The following is an 18,701-nucleotide window of genomic DNA, read 5'->3' on the forward strand; positions in this document are numbered from 1 at the left end:
TAATGCATCATATCCTTTATTTTGATTTACCTTTGCTATTTATAAATAAATTCACGAAGTCAGTTCGACAAGAAATGGAAATAAAGTATCCGCAAAAGAAGTTTGCTTACAGTAAATAATAAATTGTTAGTGGACTATTCTATTAAATGGAGAACTTTTCAATAAATGATTTCTTCGTAAAACAAAGAACTTTTAGTTGGTTTCACTGATGTTACTTATATACATAAGTTTCTGACATATTTGACGAATTCAGAATTAAACTATATATAGCATAGCTTTCAGTTCATTCAATATCATAAAGAAATGCATACTTCCTCTCGTTTGCAACTAGTAGCGAGTTACTTTTTCGTTCGATATGCAATGCACGTGGACTCGACAGGCCATCAATAGCCGTCAGAATAGTTCTATAACGTTTTCCATCGTTACTGATAAGGACAACGCTGTGCGATTTCACACAAGCCACATACAGGTTACCGTTACTGTCTATTGATATACCTTGTGGATATTTTAGATCTTGAATATCTTTTAACTTCCATTCTAAATTACCACGAATGTCGCAGCATGTTAGAGAGTTCTCGTCTTTATTTGTAAAATAAAGTCTGTCCCCATTCACTGCAATATACGAAAAAATTGGTAAACAATGACTAACAAGTGTCTTTTTGGAATCATTCTTTAATTGTATTTCTTGTATCCCTTTACCTTCTTCACAGAAAACAAGGGTATCGTTTCGTACTGCTATTCCATAAGGACAGGAGCTTACTCGAATAGATCTTTTCATCTTTCTACTGTTTAGGTCAATGATGTTTATCATGTTTATAGACATTTTACTGTAACCACTTGTCACAGCAATGATATTTTCTGCTTCAATATACGCAATATCACATGCGGATGTATCCATTGTGACTTCAAAAATGTACGTACCGTTGCTATTAAATGCAGTAACTTTTTTATGGTCCTGATAGCTAAACATCATCTTTCCATTTGGAATTATTGCACAACCTCTTATAATTCCACTAGCCATATTCATTTCTCTCTTGTTTCTGAGTTCTATAGTATCAATGCATTTGGATATTGCAATGGGTACGGTCATCTGAGCTTGTTGGCTTTTATTTCCTGTAATGACAACACTGCTGGGATTTGATTCAAAACCAACAGAACCAAGATATTTCCCAATATTCTGTATTTCTTTATCAGCCACTGAATAAAGGGTTTTTATCTCCATCTCCTCGCTTTTGAGAACAGACAGAATAAATTCTTCTTTGTCAGACACCTCTTTTCCAATGTGCTTCAATGCTAAAAATGCCTGAATGTCTGATGCATGTTGTTGTATGTTAGTAAAATTAACTTTTAAATCAGTAATCTGCCGTTCGTTCTTCTCAATTGTAGACAACAACTGGTTTATTTTTTTACTTTCATTTTCTTCAGTATTATATAGTTCCTCAATCAAATTGTCTTGTATTTCATCTAAATAGTCATTTAACATTTTACGGGTTTGCTTGATATCAAGTGCAATCTTATCTCTTTGTTCCTGAAGGCATTTTAAATTTTTTCTACGGTCATTTCGGAGTGTTTGTATGTTTTCCAACATTTCCGACAGCTGTGTTTGTATCTCAAGAAATGCATTTGATGATTTAATATTATGAACCATGTCGTCTATTGCTGTTAAATCTTTACACTCATTATGTGTCTCTATAACACATCTTCTACAGCATGGGCAATCATGTTTTTTACAGAAAGTTTGATATTGCTCTTTGTGTTTTTGGCATGTTTGTGTGATTTTTAGTACATTCAACGGTAGTTTCTGGTACTCAGTGACAGGGATAACGTTGTGGTTTCGAGATGATTTTACGGCACCATGATGTTCTTTACACTCGTCACAAAGTCCCTCGTCACATTCTGAACACCACACTACTGATGATTTTTGTATGTTCCGGAAGTCACAGACGCCACACACAGTCCAATTACTCGCCATACTACAAAATATGCATATCTTTAAATTTGCATATGCTTTAAATCTATGAGAACATGTGACCATGAGTGCACCAGGAACCAAGAAAACGTAAATAGGATATTCTTTTTCATTTGATTATCAATGCATTTCCAACTATTAACAAACACCCAACAGTAGAAAATATATTACAAGAATCGCTCACTAAATAACAAACTGTTTATAATATTCTAGCTCTGTTATGACTTTATATATGATAATGATATGTGGTATGATTGCCACTAAGACAACTACCAAAATAACGTGGATTTGAGTAATTATAAGTCACCTTACGGCATTCAACATTGCACAAAAAACCATACCGTATAGTCAGCTATAAAACGCACATTACAAAATGTAAAAGAAAAATTAAACATAAACCAAAGGCCTGACAATGAACGATAAACAAATATAACAAACAGCATCCAACTTCAACCACTGAATTACAGGCTCCTGATTTGTAACAGGTACATACATGTGGCTGAGTTAAACATGTTTGTGAGCGCTCAACCCTTCTCTAATGGGGACAATGGTGTAAAAGTACACTATAAAGAAAGACCGTAAACAAATCAGTTAAAAATGAGTTGAAGCACGAAAACTTACTAACGTAAAGACAAATGACATACAGAACCGATCATAGAGTACTCGTGGTTAATTCCAATAACAACTAATACTGTATCTTGGCATTGCACAAGGTCATGTTTTTTCTCTGACTGTTAATCTTATCTTTACACTAAATTCATTGGATGTTGGATGTGTACTGATCTATATTTTAGTCTTAGATGCGTGTACTGATCTATATTTTAGTCTCAGATGCGTGTACTGATCTATATTTTAGTCTTAGATGCATATTTTTTTATTAGTTGATATTGGCTTAGAATTAGCTGTCAGTAACTGCGTGTACTCTCAGATCTGTACTTAGTGTCTTTTTTGTTGTGGTTATGTATAAATACCATGCTCCGTCAGGTCTGTGTTTTTGTTAGATGGTTTTCTGCTTTATACCGATCTGATGAGTTTAGCCCTTTTCAACTGTTTTTATTTGATAGATTTATTAGGTTGTACTCTTTCACCACTTTCCAAAGATAGGAGGAGGGTTTGGCGCCAATAAACCCTTTGCCTTTCCCAAGTCAGGAGCCTTTAATTCAGTAGTTGTTGTTTGTTGTTGTTTATCATATTTGTTTTTCGTTCATTGTTTTGTACATACATCAGGTCGTTAGTTTTCTCGTTTGAATTGTTTCACATTTGTGTTTTCGGGGCCTTTTATACATGACTATGCGGTATGGGTTTTGCTCATTGTTGAAGGCCACCCGGTGACTTACAGTTGTTAACTTCTATGTCATTTTTGTCTTTGGTGGAGAGTTGTCTCACTGACAATCATAGTACATCTCCTTATTGTTATGATAAATGAATCATTTTCACAATTCTCACAAACTAAAGTATCATCAGTACACATTCAACGAATTTATTGAAGACGTCATAAACAGTTTGGGAAAAAAGTCCGTGTCCTATGCCAATGTAGAGGTACATAACAATGACAGGACCATAATTTTTCAGAAATGAAAAAAATGCATATTTAGTAATGTTGAAATTGATCAAAAACCATACTTAAAAGATCTTAGAACGGTGTTTAAATGCTAATCTTTAAGAATAAGTTTATTCAAATGATCTCTAATTTTGCATGGATCGTATTTAAATTAACGTGCTTTATAAACAATATTATCGTAAATAGTAGAGCGTGATATCATGATTTTTCTTCATAATTGCTTTTGCCTTTAAACTGTTTTGATTCGAGCGTCATTTATGAGTAACGTGAAGACGACACGCATGTCTGGCGTAAAATATTGTTCGTGTGGTACTCTAATGAGTTTTAACAACCACTGGGTCAATCCACTGCTGGTGGACGTTTAGTCCCCGTGGGTAAAACCAGTAGTCACCATTTCTATATTGACATAAAATATAATTGATCGGAATTGTTTTACAAATTTACTGCCAACAAAACTTTAAATTCCTTTTAAATATTAGGCATTTTTTAACCCAGGCGTATATTACCTATGCCGTATTTGGCCAAACGTTTGGAATTTTCGGTCGTCAATGCTCTTCAACTTCATACTTGATTTTGCCTTAAAACTTCAAGCGTCACTTAATTGTGTGTCTAAGAGGAAACGCGCACCTGGTGTACAAAATTAGTACCCTGCTTTCTTTAATGAGTTTTTATAAGAATTCTACTTAAAAACTTAAAAACCAAATCTTTGTATCTATGAAAGAACTTAGTAAACCCTTTAAGTGACCTATTATTACATGTCTAAAGCTGAACATATGGAACTTTGTGGGACATGTCAAACAAATATGTCTTAAAAATCTGTTTTAACCCTTTCATGAAATATTTGTTACTGGTACCTTAACATGCATAATTAAGTAGAATTATATAAAAAATATTAAAACAAAACTTTGGAAATTTCATGCGTCGGAAGTGCTTATCTGGATTTACCTTAATTTGGAACGATCAAAGCCGAATATTTGAAAACCGATGATGTATAAGAACCGAAACAGTTGGAGAGCTATATGACCAATAGGAAAACTAACAAAAATCCATAAATTCATTCCAGATCACAACGCACTGATTAGACAAGCAGTTCAGACCAGCAGGAACGGCCCAGTATATATAACAACGTTTGAAACTGAGTGGACTGCGGTCCACATGTTTATCTGGAATATTGCCAAAATCTTGCGCTATTATCTGTTGACAGGTAGCTAGGAACACTTAAGTTGAATGTTCTTGTCCTTCCATATTCATTATTCTCTCATATGTATTAAAATAAAATAGTTGCGATTAAATGAATTATTCTATGTTCACTTTTGAATATACAAATACACCGTATGTGTAACCGACGATGCGGCTATTAATGTTTGTCTTAAAAATACATATCAACCAAAGGCAATTATTGTAGGGACTTTCATAATGAAATATATATCTAATCATAGAAAATCAATAGATAGTGTATAAACTAGTAGTCATAACAACTTCTGTACACACACACACATGTTAACATGGTTAAGACTGATGTTGTGTATGTAAGGTTCACTACATGTCAAACAATCAATACAAAAGGGTTTTATTTTAGGAGTAACAAAATGACATTCAAAGTTTTACAGTTGAATGAATTAAACAGATTTTCTTGTAGGATATAATACCTTTATAATCGGCAATCAGTCGTCCATAGTCCTTCAAAAGATAACCGTCGTTATAAGAACAAAAGAAGGAATGTAAACACGGTCACATGATAACTACTTCCTGAACATGATAAGTTATAAAAGCGCGGGTATTTCAAAGAACTAGTTTAATATCAAAGCATATTTAAGATCATATAGTTGTTACATCAGAAAGATGCAAAATAAGACAACAAAAGATAATTATATTCCTCTAATTATATTTCTACCAAAGTTATAATCTTCCCGATTGGTTGATTATCTTTAAGTTATTTAATCAACGTATGGTTCGTTTCATCCAATGCCGAATGACGTAAGGGAGCTACAATTTGATTTTTATGAAGGGGGGGTGGGGGGGGGGGGGGGGGCTAGGATGAAATTTGAAAACAATAGGCAGGACAGGAGTTTTGAGTAAAAAAAAAGGCAGGTTGAGACACTTTGCTAAAAAATAAGGCAGGATGACAATTTATGTAAAAAAAAGTCAGGATAAACTAAAAAAAAAGAAGGCAGGACCAAATAGAGTGAAAAATAAAAATGCAGGACAGGGATTAAAAACAAAAGAAAATGCAGGACAACATTATCATCCTAGCACCCCCCCCCCCCCCCTACCCCCCCTCCCCCATCCCCCCCCATCCCCCCCCCCCCCCATAAAAATCAAATGGCAGCTCCCGAACAAACAAAGAACATATTAATTTTAAAAATCATTGAAAAAGAAAGGTAAGGACTTATCCAGGTATATGAAAGATATATTGAAATTTGCGATTCTTTCAAATACACTATACATTGTGAATAGTTGTTAAAGGTACAAATCTTGTATAAATCAAATAGGAAATGGAAAAGGGTATTAAAATTCATGGCTTATTGTGTATTGAGAATGCTGTATATAGTGTATGGTATGGTTGTATGGTTATTGGTGTAATAATGTACGGATTAAGTGTGAAGTTTACACAATTCAAGGGCTAAAATAGTTATCAAAGGTACAAGGCTTATAATTTAATACGCCAGACGCGCGTTTCTTCTACATAAGACTCATCAGTGACGCTCAGATCAAAATAATTATAAAGCCAAACAAGTACAAAATTGAAGAGCATTGAGGACCCAAAATTCCAAAAGGTTGTGCCAAATACGGCTAAGTTAATCTATGCCTGGGATAAGAAAATCCTTAGTATTTCGAAAAATTCATACTTTTGTAAACAGGAAATTTATAAAAATGACCATATAATTGTTATTCATGTCAACACCGAAGTGATGAAGAGGTACTAATTTAGTATATTCGGGAATCCTGATAGGACTGATTATCATGTACAAATAATGATACCACTTCAATGTCCCAAATGTTCTATTTCATAAAAATAACTGACAACTTTCTTATACAAGAGAGGCGAAAGACACCAAAGGGAAATTGAAAATCATAAGTCGAAAAAAAAATGACAACGCTATGGCAAAAAAAAAAGACCAAAAGACAAACTGCAGTATACAAAACGCATCATAGAAAACTTAAGACAGAGCAACAAGAACCCCTCCAAAAACCGTAGGGGTGATCGCAGGTGCTCATGAAAGGTAAGCAGATCCTACTCCACAAGTGGCATGCGTCGTGTTGATCATGTAAGTACAAACCCTGTGATAAGTCTTATTCGGTAGGTCACATTCAACCTTCTTCTCTTAACTGTCTTTTTCTTTATGATATACAAGTTTAATAAAAAAAGCAAGGTATGACAAGGATCTGATTCTATCCTTTTTTTCATTTGTCTCAAATAGATATAATATATGTTAATTTCATTGCAAACCAAGTAAGTATAATTTTAGACAAAAATCGAACTAAATTGTGCATGACGTCACTGTCATGCCGTGAAGAATACAAGAATTTCAATAGTTTATAAAAATGGCTGACCGCTTTCAACATTGTTAATGGAGGCAAGTATTTTATTTGTACCGTTCAACTATTTTTAAAGAATATCCCAAATGCAGGTTATGTTAACATGAAGGTACTTTATCGTTTCAGTTACCTACGCCATAATGCATGCAGTGTTCCTACAGCAAGTTAACATAATCTGTCTTTAGACAATCCTCATCAAATTTTATTCTCATCATTCCATGCAATTTGAACCAATACCGGGATTTATTATTGAGAAAACATTCCAATCATTAAAAACATTTATTTTAGATTTTGTTTTAAAAGATCACATGCTTGCTCTCAACCATTTTACACTAAATCCATTGGATTTTGGATGTGTACTGATTGATATTTTTGTTTTAGATCCATAATCTCTTTATTAGAAAAAAGTAAAATTATAACAAAATACCGAACTCCAAGGTAAATTCAAATCGAAAAGTCCCTTATCAAATGGCCAATCAAAAGCTCAAATACTTCAAACGAATGGAAAACAACTGTCATATTCTTGACTTGGTACAGGTATTTACCTTCTGTAGAAAATGGTGGATTAAACCTGGTTTTATAGCTAGCTAAACCTCTCACTTGAATGACAGTCGCATAAAATTTCAATTATATTGACAACAATGTGAACAAAACAAACAGACATAATAAGTAAAAAAAGTCAAAAATAGGGGAACAGCAGTCAACATTGTTTTATAATATAAATCACTATAAAAACAAACAAATATGACAACAAAGAAAAACAAAATGGCATAAAGACAAAGCACATAAGCAAATATAAAAGACAAGAATTCAAAAAATTACCACAGCATAACAAAACATTGGCGGGATGCATAAGTACCCAGCCACGCCAAATGGATATTACCAAAAATGGACTAAACAGTAAAGGTTAATAATTTACAAAGACAAATAAAAGAACACTATAACACGTAATAAAGATGATAAACAACGTCAGAACCTAGAATCTATACTTCAAGACCATCATGTATTATTTGTGAAGTTGATAGGGAATATTTATCAACAAGGTCTTGATATCTTCCGATGAACCTTTTTTTAGAAAATGGACGAGACGTTCTTTGATTTAACCCTGGTTCTTCAACTTTCTGCTGGGGCCTCGGTGGCCGAGTGGTTTAAGTAGTAACTACTGTAATCACTAGCCAGTCAACACTGAGGTTGTGAGTTCGAACCCCGCTCGTGCGAGTGCACTCGACTCCAATCTTAATTGACTAGGATTGACAGTTTTCCTATCGAAGGTCGGTGGTTTTCTCCGGGCACTCCGGCTTCCTCCACCAATAAAAACTGGCCGCCATGAAATAGCCCAAAAGCGGTGCTTAAAAGTGGCGTTAAAACACCAAAAATCAAATCAAATCAACTTTCTGCTCAGTCACTGGTGACATTTTATAAAGTCTGGTTAGCAACTGCAAACTCTTGAATACCGAATGAGTTGGGAAATGTATATCCCATATACAGGTGAAGTTGGTATATTGCTACTAAGGTGGGGAAAATTGATAATTTCAAAATTAAAATCGTCTCGTTTGTCATTGATTCTGGTACTAAGATGACCGCTTATGTCAAATTCGAGGTATAAGTCTAAAACTGAAGCGGAGGAAGCCGTGTCTGTTGTTTCTTTAATTTCTAGTTCTGGAAGATATATTCGTGGAACACAATAAGAAAAGTTTGGATTGGTAATGGAAAGAACATCATCAATATATCTGAATGTGAAATTTAACAATCTGGCTTCTTTGATCTTCTTGTTTTACACATCGGTACAACGGATACACAGGGTTTGTACCTTTATATATACATGATAGACAATCGTATAGTATAAGTTGGTAGCCACGAGGTTAAGATCAATGAGTTATAGAGTCAAGTTAGAAGTAGAGACTTTTCGGTTTAGGTTCGAATCCCTGTTTTCTCTTTGTTGTCCCTATTTTTTTTTTTTTTTTCGTTTTTCTAATTTTGAGTGTTTTTGTGAATATTTTTGTAATAATAGCGGGATTATTATTGGCTATTTCACGTATTTGAAAAAAAATCATTACATTCAATTTTTCCATTTTTGTTTTATAAATATAGTATGGAATGATTTTATCTGTTTTACTACATATATTTACAAATGTTTATTCGCAAACCGCTATACGAGTAAATCGTGATGTGCCTAGAATTATGGTTTTTGTCAGAAAATTCGGTAATATACTTATTATACTTAGGATATACTTAGAAATAAGTTCGAATATGTCTTATTTTGTCAATTACGGATAAAAGTTAGATGCATGATAATTCAAAGACAGACGTGTTATGCTATATTTGTATTTTAACTAATTCAAGGTGAACTTTGATTCATTAATGCATCGTTCAGCACGATAGCATGGTTATTTAAACTCACTTACAATACCTTCTGATTAAGAAAAGGCTTTAATTTTGAAAGGAAACCAACACAATAGTTTAAGTAAGAGATACAATGGATAAGCGTTGATTCATGAAAAACAATTAATTCCCTCTCTGGCCATGGGCTCATGGTTTATTTTTCAAGAATCAACGCTTATCCATTGTATCTGTAATACAGAATGTGTTTACTTACAGCAGGTATTATATAATAGGTAACAGAAAATATGGTTAATTTTTTTTCGATCAGTCTTATTACTTGTTTTCTAAATCTTGATTTTCATTTCAAAGTTTATAGAAACATGTTTTTTTTATATCAGATTTGAACATTTGTGCATTCGCCTTTTTTTATTATATAAGCAATTTCACATTTTAAAAAGTTATGCTGTCTTAACAGGGTCTATTGTGTTCGAAATATAAAATTGAAAATTCTACATGTGCTTCCCAATGAGTCAAACTGCGCTGTTGTAAGCGATGATAATTCAACAATGAAGAAAACCTCTTCCTTATAATTATAGCTATACAATATCCGAAATGACTGTTTTTTTATTTATTTTATAGTATCTGTCTTAAAAATTATTTTTCAACAGATCTTTTACCATGTCGGAAGACCAATTTGCATTTGGTAACAGCTTGACTTATCTGTCGGATTTACAGAAGTATATCCTACTTTTCCTTTCGTGTATATGTATTGCGAAAGGCTGTGTTTCAGAAAAAGAAAACAGTACATTTTGTGAATAATATGAATACGAAAATAAAGGGTCGACGTTCCTTTTTAGATTGTGAATGATAGAAAATCCTGTAATGAAATATATTTGAAAGCTGTCATACATTTTATCAGTAAAACGCAGTTTCACCTAACAACGGAATGGATATCAGTGTCTCTTAATAAGAATAATGATTTTTTTTTTCTGAAACCAAATTACTTTCCAGGAATTGTTTTTTGCGAAGAATATTCAGAAAGTCACTGAATACGTATCTAGAATCCTAAAAGTTTTCTTGTAAAAGTAGTTAATCCTTTAAATGTGATATTAATCATTGAATGACTCTGGGATCATACATTTCAGACTGTAAGAAGATTCAATAATTGAATAGAAAAGAGAAATTGTATTACAGCTGTCGTTACTGGAATTTGTAATGGTTACGAAGTATGCGATTAACATTAGTTGTCATCAAGTAGTAAATTAGAAGCCAAAGGGATATTCAAACTTCGAAACAAAAGTTGAAAACGAACAGACAATGTCATGGGAAAAAACAAAATCGACCAAAAGACAAACTACAGTATACAAAACACAGCATATAAGGACTAAGCAACACAAAATCCACCAAAAACCGAGGGATGATATCAGGTACTCCTGAAGGGGAAGCAGGTCCTGCCCCAAATCAGTTGCAAAGGGATTGACTCATCAGATCGGTACAAAGCACAAACACAACTAAGAAAAACACATAAGACACAAAGTACCGATCTTGGAGTTCTCGCAGACACTGAAAGCTAGTTAAAATCAAATAACAATTAAAAAAGATATCAATAGGTACACATTCAAAGGATTTAGTGTCAAGATGTCATAAACAGTAGAGAAAACATGACCTTGTGGAATGCCATAATGAAATTATCGACACGCTGTGTATCTTTCTGATTTAAAAAAAAAATATTACAAGTAAGTTCATAGTTTAAAGTTCACAACACTTCATTCAAAAATCATCATATAGAAATGCAAAATTTCTTTCATCAGCAACTTGTTATTTTTTTTCTTTTTCTTTCGTACTGCAATATTAATGCACGTGGACCACTAGGGCCATCACTAGTGGACAATATTGTCCTGTAACGTTTTCCATCAGTGTTAATAACGACAACGCTATGTGTATCCCTACTGGCAATATACACGTTTCTATTGCTGTCTACAGATATACCCTGTAGATATTGCAGATTTTATGTACTAGTATACTAAAATTCCAATTCAGGGTTATCTTGAATGTTGTCGTATGTCACAGAATGTTTGCTGTTATTTGTAAAATGAATGTTGTCATCATGTACTGCAATACACGAATAATATGGCACTTTGAAACTTACAATTAACGTTTGTAATTGATCTTTTAAATGCATTTCCTTTATCCATATACTAGTACCTAATTTACAGAGGACAAGGGCATCTCTTCTTTATGCAATTCCTGATGGGTTCGAACTCACTTTTATATATCTCTTAACTTCTCTACTGGTCGGGTTAATGATGTAAATTCAATATGCAGCATGGACACTGGCTACTGCAATGAAACTTTCTTCTTCAATATATACCATATCACATGCTGTTGTACACCGATTGATTTCAAAATCGTGCGTACCGCCGCTTTTTAATCTCTCCATTTTAAAGAATTGCACAACCCTTAATCAGTTCATCTTGTGAATTTATTTAGATGTTGTTGCTTAGCTTTCTATTTTCAACACATTTGGGATTTGTTAATAGCGTGTTTTGTGTCGATAATTATAACATCGCATGCTGTTGCAAAAGTAGCCACCTACCCAAACGTTTTAATCCCCTCCAGATTTTGGACCTCTTTTTTAACCTATATAAAAAGGTTTTTTGTTTTCACATTTTCATTTTCATTTTAACAAGAGAATGGGTACATTCTTTCTACTAAAACCTCTTTTCAATGTGCTACAATGCTTAAAATGCTTGATGTTCTGATGCACGTTGCCTTATTTTAGTGATATTAACTTGTAAATTGTTATACCTTGTTCATTTTCCTCAACCAGAGAAAATAACTGATTTATTTCATTGCAATCTCTTTCTTCAGTAACATACAGTTTTGTAAAAAATGTTCTTGCAGTTTGTCTAAATGGTGGTTGATTCTTTAACGAATTCGCTTGGTATCATGTGTAATCTTGTCTCTTTGTTCCTGATTGCACTTAAGTTTTTTTTAACGGTGAGTACGGACTCTTTGTACATTACCATCATTCCGACAATTTTTGTTTTTTTATTTCAAAAAATTCGTTGTTGATATTTTAAACAATGCCATATATTGCTGTTAAATCTTTACAGCCATGATGTGTCTCTATGAAACATCTTCCATAGCACGGACTGCTTCTTACATAATGTTTGCTACAGTCTCTTGTGTTCCTGACATGTTTGCTTGATTTCTAATACTTTTGAAGGTAGCTATGGTACTCTTTAGATGAATTTACGGCACCATGTTGTTTATTACACTCAGTACAAAATCCTTCGTCACAAATCTGAACATAACACCACTAACGTATTTTTTTTATTTTCCGGAAGTCAGAAACTGTCCATTTACTAATCATACTACAAAACATCAATGCTTTAAAATGTTAAATATTAAATATGCCTTAAAATATATGAGAAAGTGTGCATCGTATTCCATGAAAATGGGAATATGATATAATGATTTGTTTAGCCTTTCAATGGTCTTTTGTTTTTTTCTAATGATATGTGTGGGGTTTTTTTTGTTAATTCTAAAAAATTTAGTAGAGGCTGGTACGGTTGATGCAAATTTCAAATATTAAGCGATTTTTCATTTTTCATCTTGTTTAACTTGTTAAATGCGATGTTCGACCCACAAAGCGGCACATCTAAGACGTAGCAAGGTAAACAACGTAATGGTTTTTACTATTAATTTATGGTTGCAGGTCACCAATAGAACAACTTTAACCAACGGGAAATGTTATTGGTTTTATGATTTTTTTTCAAATCTTCGTTAAGGTAGAAAATATTACTGATTGAAGAGACACTTTGGATTTCTTTTCTTTTCAAATAGCTTTTCATGTACGCCGTTTTGCTTTTCCTTCATTAAATTATCAAATGTGGTTTGAATTTCATTGTCAGACATTATCCAAATACCTACAGACGTAAACAAAAACATTTCATAAACTAAAATTGATAAGAGTATTACTTAGGTATATGTTATCTCAAATACTTTAACTAGTTCTGGTAGTTATTATATTTTCGTTTTTCCTTCCACTTTTCAAAATTAAATCTTCAACATTATAACACAAAATTGTCTGTTTACGTTGTATTTAGTCATGTATTTATCATTTAATCAATTCATTTATTTATTTATTTTCTGGGACCTGTACCTGCCTTATAAAAGTATTACACAAAGCGTCAAGAGACGTAAGGTAAGTGTAAGTGGTTTTAGATCTTTAAAACGTTTAACATGAAAATTGTCTACTTATGATACAGGGTCTAGAAAAAAGGTGGACAAATTCATACTTAGTGGTAAATATATAATGTCGTGCTAATTTTTTTTTTTTTATTTTTTTTTGTGTGGCAATTTACATGTTTAGCATAGCTCCAATAGTTTCACAAAAAACATCCAACAACTGATAAACTTAAATTTAAGGGACAGTAACTCTATTCAGGATCTTTACATTTCCTAACAATTTTGAAGTAGATAAAAATTGCCAGGCTGATCATTTAACGTAGCTCCTATAGTAAAGATAGCAAAAAGCTACCCACAAAATCAAAAAAACAACATTTCAGTGGCAAACAGTCCCAAAAGACACGGTGCCTATGTTGGTTGATCATCCTAAACATCTTTATAGTAGACATCCTATATATTCAGTTGACAAACTTTCGCTTCAATCCATATATCATTTGAGTCATATACAATCCATCACCAACTGATTTTCTCTATAAGCTATGTAAAACAGTCAGACTTTATAAAAATATTCTTATAAAATTGAGAATGGAAATGGTCAAAAAGATACACTTTGTACTTATGAGGCCAGTTTTTCAAAAAAATGCTTTTATTGCCTAAACATGAATAACATCATATAGCTTATACATTGAAAAGATGACGGCTCAATTAAGGCAACCTAATCATTTTCGTTATTCGGGATGTTAATTGTACATATGTGCCGGCTCTTAATAACATTTTCTTACTTAAATGCCTAACTGTAAGATTAAAAAAAAACATTTTTCTAGAGGTTATTATAGTGACAACTGGGACGATTAACTAACTAACTGAACAATCTTCCGCAGGATTCGGTGGCCCAGTTTACAAGAAAAACTGGTGCACTTTTAGACACGTGGCTACTGTTGAAAAACAAACTTTTGTTGTTTCAGCTGTTCACGTTTTGACAAACTCTTGAACAATTTATCAAAGCAAATTGTAAAGCAAAATTAATGATTCTATAAATTAAGTAAGTCATTGTTGCTTTCCGTAAACATAACTTTTATCTAATAATAAGTAAAGCAAATTGTAGCGCAATACACTTGAGTAGAATCCTGTGGTGTTGAAAAGAATGAAAGAAAAATAAAGATTAAACACAGTTTAAACAACCCAAAAATACTAATATTTAATGTGTATGATTTTATCAACAAACAGGTTACTTTAAACCAATCCCAGCATGCTAAGAAAGAATTATATTAAAAGTCTACGGTTTCAATTACACATTCATTTACTTTTACATGGCACACATTTAGAAATAACAAGTTGTAACTAAACGTAAATGCCAATCAGCTATCAACCAAAAGACAAAGATGTAGACAACTAATGATCACCGTCATAAAGAGCAAGCATACCTATGTAACAGAAAAAAACTATCGCCTTGACATTATATTAATCCGATAATATTTTAGTACAATATTGTCGTGTTCTTTGTTTTAATATACATACTATCGGGAATGAAATTAGACGAGTAAGAATGGTGATGGGATGCATTTGGATATTTGATCATATTTATGCATTTTTGTGTATTTTTATTTCCAATTTGGCTTATTTTATAACTAGACATATGACGGTTACTAAACATCGATATACTGGCTTGATATTAGTGCATTTTTATCAATATTTGATTTTTATTAATTGATAACTAGTTGTAGCCCTAACAATTATCGCTTGGCGGTAAAAGAGGAATAATCATATTTTAGAATTATGGTAACCATTGGCGGATCGTCATGCTTTATCAGCACTAATTGGATTATCAATGTATTTAAGTACGGACATGCAGTTGTGGCAAGGACTATCTATGAAATGGGAAAAGTAATGTTTAATGCCAATGAGAATGTATTAATGAAAATCACCTAGTTAAGCTCTGTCTCTAATATTCATCTTTTAAGTTGGCATGCACTTTCCAGAGAAAAAACAAAAAATTCTCAATTGTGTTACACACAAGGGAACTTGCTGAATTATAGCTTAAATGTTTAAGGAAAATGTTGTGAAAACTTAGGAGTTTTCTTTAGTTTTTTTTCCATTTTTGTCTTCCCGTGCGACGGTTTTATTTTTTACAACCGATGTTTTTTCTATGTCTATCAATGAATATCAAGAGTAGCCCCCCGAACACCAATAATTTGACTACTTCAGTAGTCTCCCATTAGGAACAGTTTATGTGGTGGTTCAAAATTTTATAAGATTGATTTTCATCAGATAACAGTAAAACAACCGAAAATCAAGTTAATTTCATCCTTGTTCCAGAATGGCAAACCTGTTGATACTTATACATTGGCTGAAATATAAAACAATATTAAAAGTAGGTGATGAGGCTACTAGTTAGACCAATTGAATGCTAGACATGAGGAATAATTGAGTACAATTGCAAGTTTATAAAAGAATTCTATCATATAGCAAAAAAACTATTTTAGCGAATACATATATAATAGCAATCAAATAAGATACCAATCTGGACCCGAATATACTCTTTTTATATTTTTTGACAAGTTGACAGTATCGTCATCTTTTTTTAAAATCCATTTATCACAGTTATGGTTCATATCGGCCTTAACTTCATACCTGAGTCGTATTTCTTATCATTTTCAAGATTTTTTTATATTTGTATAATCTTGTTGTAAATGTTGAACAGTTTTGCTTGACTTCACTTGTATGTTTTGTATATGTATGCAGACGAATTTGGCACAGTTAATTCGTTCTATTTGTGGGAGAACATCCAACTCTTTAGATACACGATGCACTTGTAGTTATTTTGTAAGTGTGTCCGTTTGGTTGTGTGCGGTGTATGTATAAGCAGGAACGACATTTCTGAAGGAAGATATAATCAGAAATGAAATGAAAGTCATTCATATTCATTTGGAAATTGAACCCGCTATAAGTCAGTTCAATCAGAAGATTGTGTATTTTCTCAAAACTAGTCAGTTTATGTGAAAGTTATATCTTAATTAGAGAACGTTCAGTTTAGTCTCTAATATAATTTAACAGACATCTTGATATGTAATTATACAGAACAACTTATACAGACTTATATTTTTCTTTATATTTTTGACACACCAGAAACAACAAAATCAAGAATTTCCAATTCAATAATTATATTTAATGAATTGCTGACAATGGAGTGAATACGATTAATATTTACTAAAGTCTCAACTGCATGCCTAATTCCTTTCAATCTCGCTTACGGGAATGAATTTAAGAAAACACATTTACTCATCAAACAAAGAACTAGCAACATCGTGGCAAAGAAGCCAGAACAATTGTCATCAAAGCATTTAACAGTAAGCCACAGTACTAGTATGTGCAATACAAATGACATGAATAGCAAGGTCTGAACTTAAGTACTCTAAAAGTTCAAAAAGTAACTTCTCTAATACTGGTAACTTTCCAATTAATTTCTTACAAAAACTAAATAAATAAATAATAAGAGACAATGACAACAACAGAATGATAATCGCGGTCATGTGTGGTAAATATATTTCTCAACTTGTTCTTTTAAATTTTTGTGAGAAAAAATCTGTTAATTATTTAGTCTAAGAGCGGGTAAAATATTACCCAGGCAGGGAAACACGGTTATGGCTGGGCAATACTCCAAGATTAATGCAGTTTTATAGTGCAAATGCTGTTTATATACTTTTAATACAAAAAAAAAACATTCAATAATTTTCAGAGGATAAAAGTTTAATTTTTGCGCTATTTTCACATTTCTTGATCGGTGTGAGAAAAATATTTCTCCTTACTAGTGAAAAATCTGTTCTCGGCAAATTATTGGTCGAAATTTAATTATGACGTCAAATTTTCTCGACAGTTAAATTTTAATCATTTAAAAAGCTCGGCAAGCCTCGCGCTTTAAATATTAAAATTTACCTGTCTCGAGTGGAGAAATATCGTAACACACTTGTTGCAGTGGTGAAATCTATATTTATTCCTTTTTCAATGTTTCTCCAATTATTCTATATCGACAGGATAGAATTATGTTATGCTTATTTTTGGATATCTCGTTTTTGTGAACCAATCCAAAATTTGAAAATATTTTATTATTATAGGGTCTTTGGTGAATTGTAAAAGTTAATCGCTATACAATTGAATTGTTTAATAAACACCCTAAGGGAACATATTACCCACACTTGTAAAGATGAAAAACCTTTTTATTGTAACTTTAATAAATCTGTTGTATAATCTTAATGATTACTTATAATTAGTGTTGTACATGTAAATATGATGAAATTGTGTAAATACTTTTAGAAAAATAAAATAAACAAAAAACAATGAACAAAAATTGTTGAATAGTCATTTTCCTTACATATAATTAATTGTTTACACTTAATATTAGATATCTACATATAAAAAAAACCAACAAACTTGAACTAATGCTAACAGTTTGACCAATTTAGTCAAATGGCAATATAATTAAAGTTTAGCTAGAAGCTTAATGAGCATGAGTTGTCATGAAATATAAGTTCCTTCATAGTAGAAGTTCCAAATTGAAGAAATACTATGTAATATTAACGGAATAAAAGATTTAGTATATTTGTTCCAACAGGAACATATACCGTATATCGTGTTTTTTTCGCGTGTGTTTAATCTCCGCTTTCGGCTGTTAAAGAAACGAGACGCAAAAATTTGACCCCGCGTAAGTTTCACTGAAAATTCGTAGATTTATCGTTGTTTTAAGGTATCATACAGTATCATTATACTGTTAATTATCGAATCTTTTGTGTTGTTCGACAGATCACAAGATTGGGCATACTTAATTAAGATCTCTGTTTTCATAATAATAAAATTGGCTAAACATACATGTCACACCTTTTGACAACACAGCAATCATTGACATGTTAAAAAATTTTTTATTAGCTACGATCTATTGATTGTTGTCATAACTCGAATACTTTGCACTAAATGTAAAAATAAAATAACAACAATTCAAAATTACACGAATAATTGTATATCTGTAATAATCAAAACCTTCAATTTTCAGCATGCCCTATGTACATAACTTACGTTCCTTGAAATTTCCCTGTATTATGTGTATTTTCGTTTGTAATACTC

The 18,701-nt window shown here is 32.2% G+C and overlaps 1 protein-coding gene across 3 annotated transcripts in view; it reads right to left on the bottom strand.

Moving 5' to 3' along the window:
- Positions 1-18,701, bottom strand: part of LOC127723305 (E3 ubiquitin-protein ligase TRIM71-like) — a 44,196-nt gene continuing 25,495 nt past the window's right edge. For 2 of the 3 annotated variants that reach the window (XM_052229858.1, XM_052229857.1), the window contains exon 2: positions 1-1,973. In XM_052229858.1, coding sequence (XP_052085818.1) covers positions 284-1,972 — 1,689 coding nt within the window. In that variant the 5' untranslated portion in view covers position 1,973 and the 3' untranslated portion in view covers positions 1-283. Of the gene's footprint in view, positions 1,974-5,179; positions 5,274-18,701 lie in introns of those variants that run through there. The other variant, XM_052229856.1, reaches the window with a different exon arrangement.

This window comes from Mytilus californianus, unplaced genomic scaffold (genome assembly GCF_021869535.1).
Source record: "Mytilus californianus isolate M0D057914Y unplaced genomic scaffold, xbMytCali1.0.p SCAF_13, whole genome shotgun sequence".
Classification (NCBI taxonomy): Eukaryota; Metazoa; Mollusca; class Bivalvia; order Mytilida; family Mytilidae; genus Mytilus; species Mytilus californianus.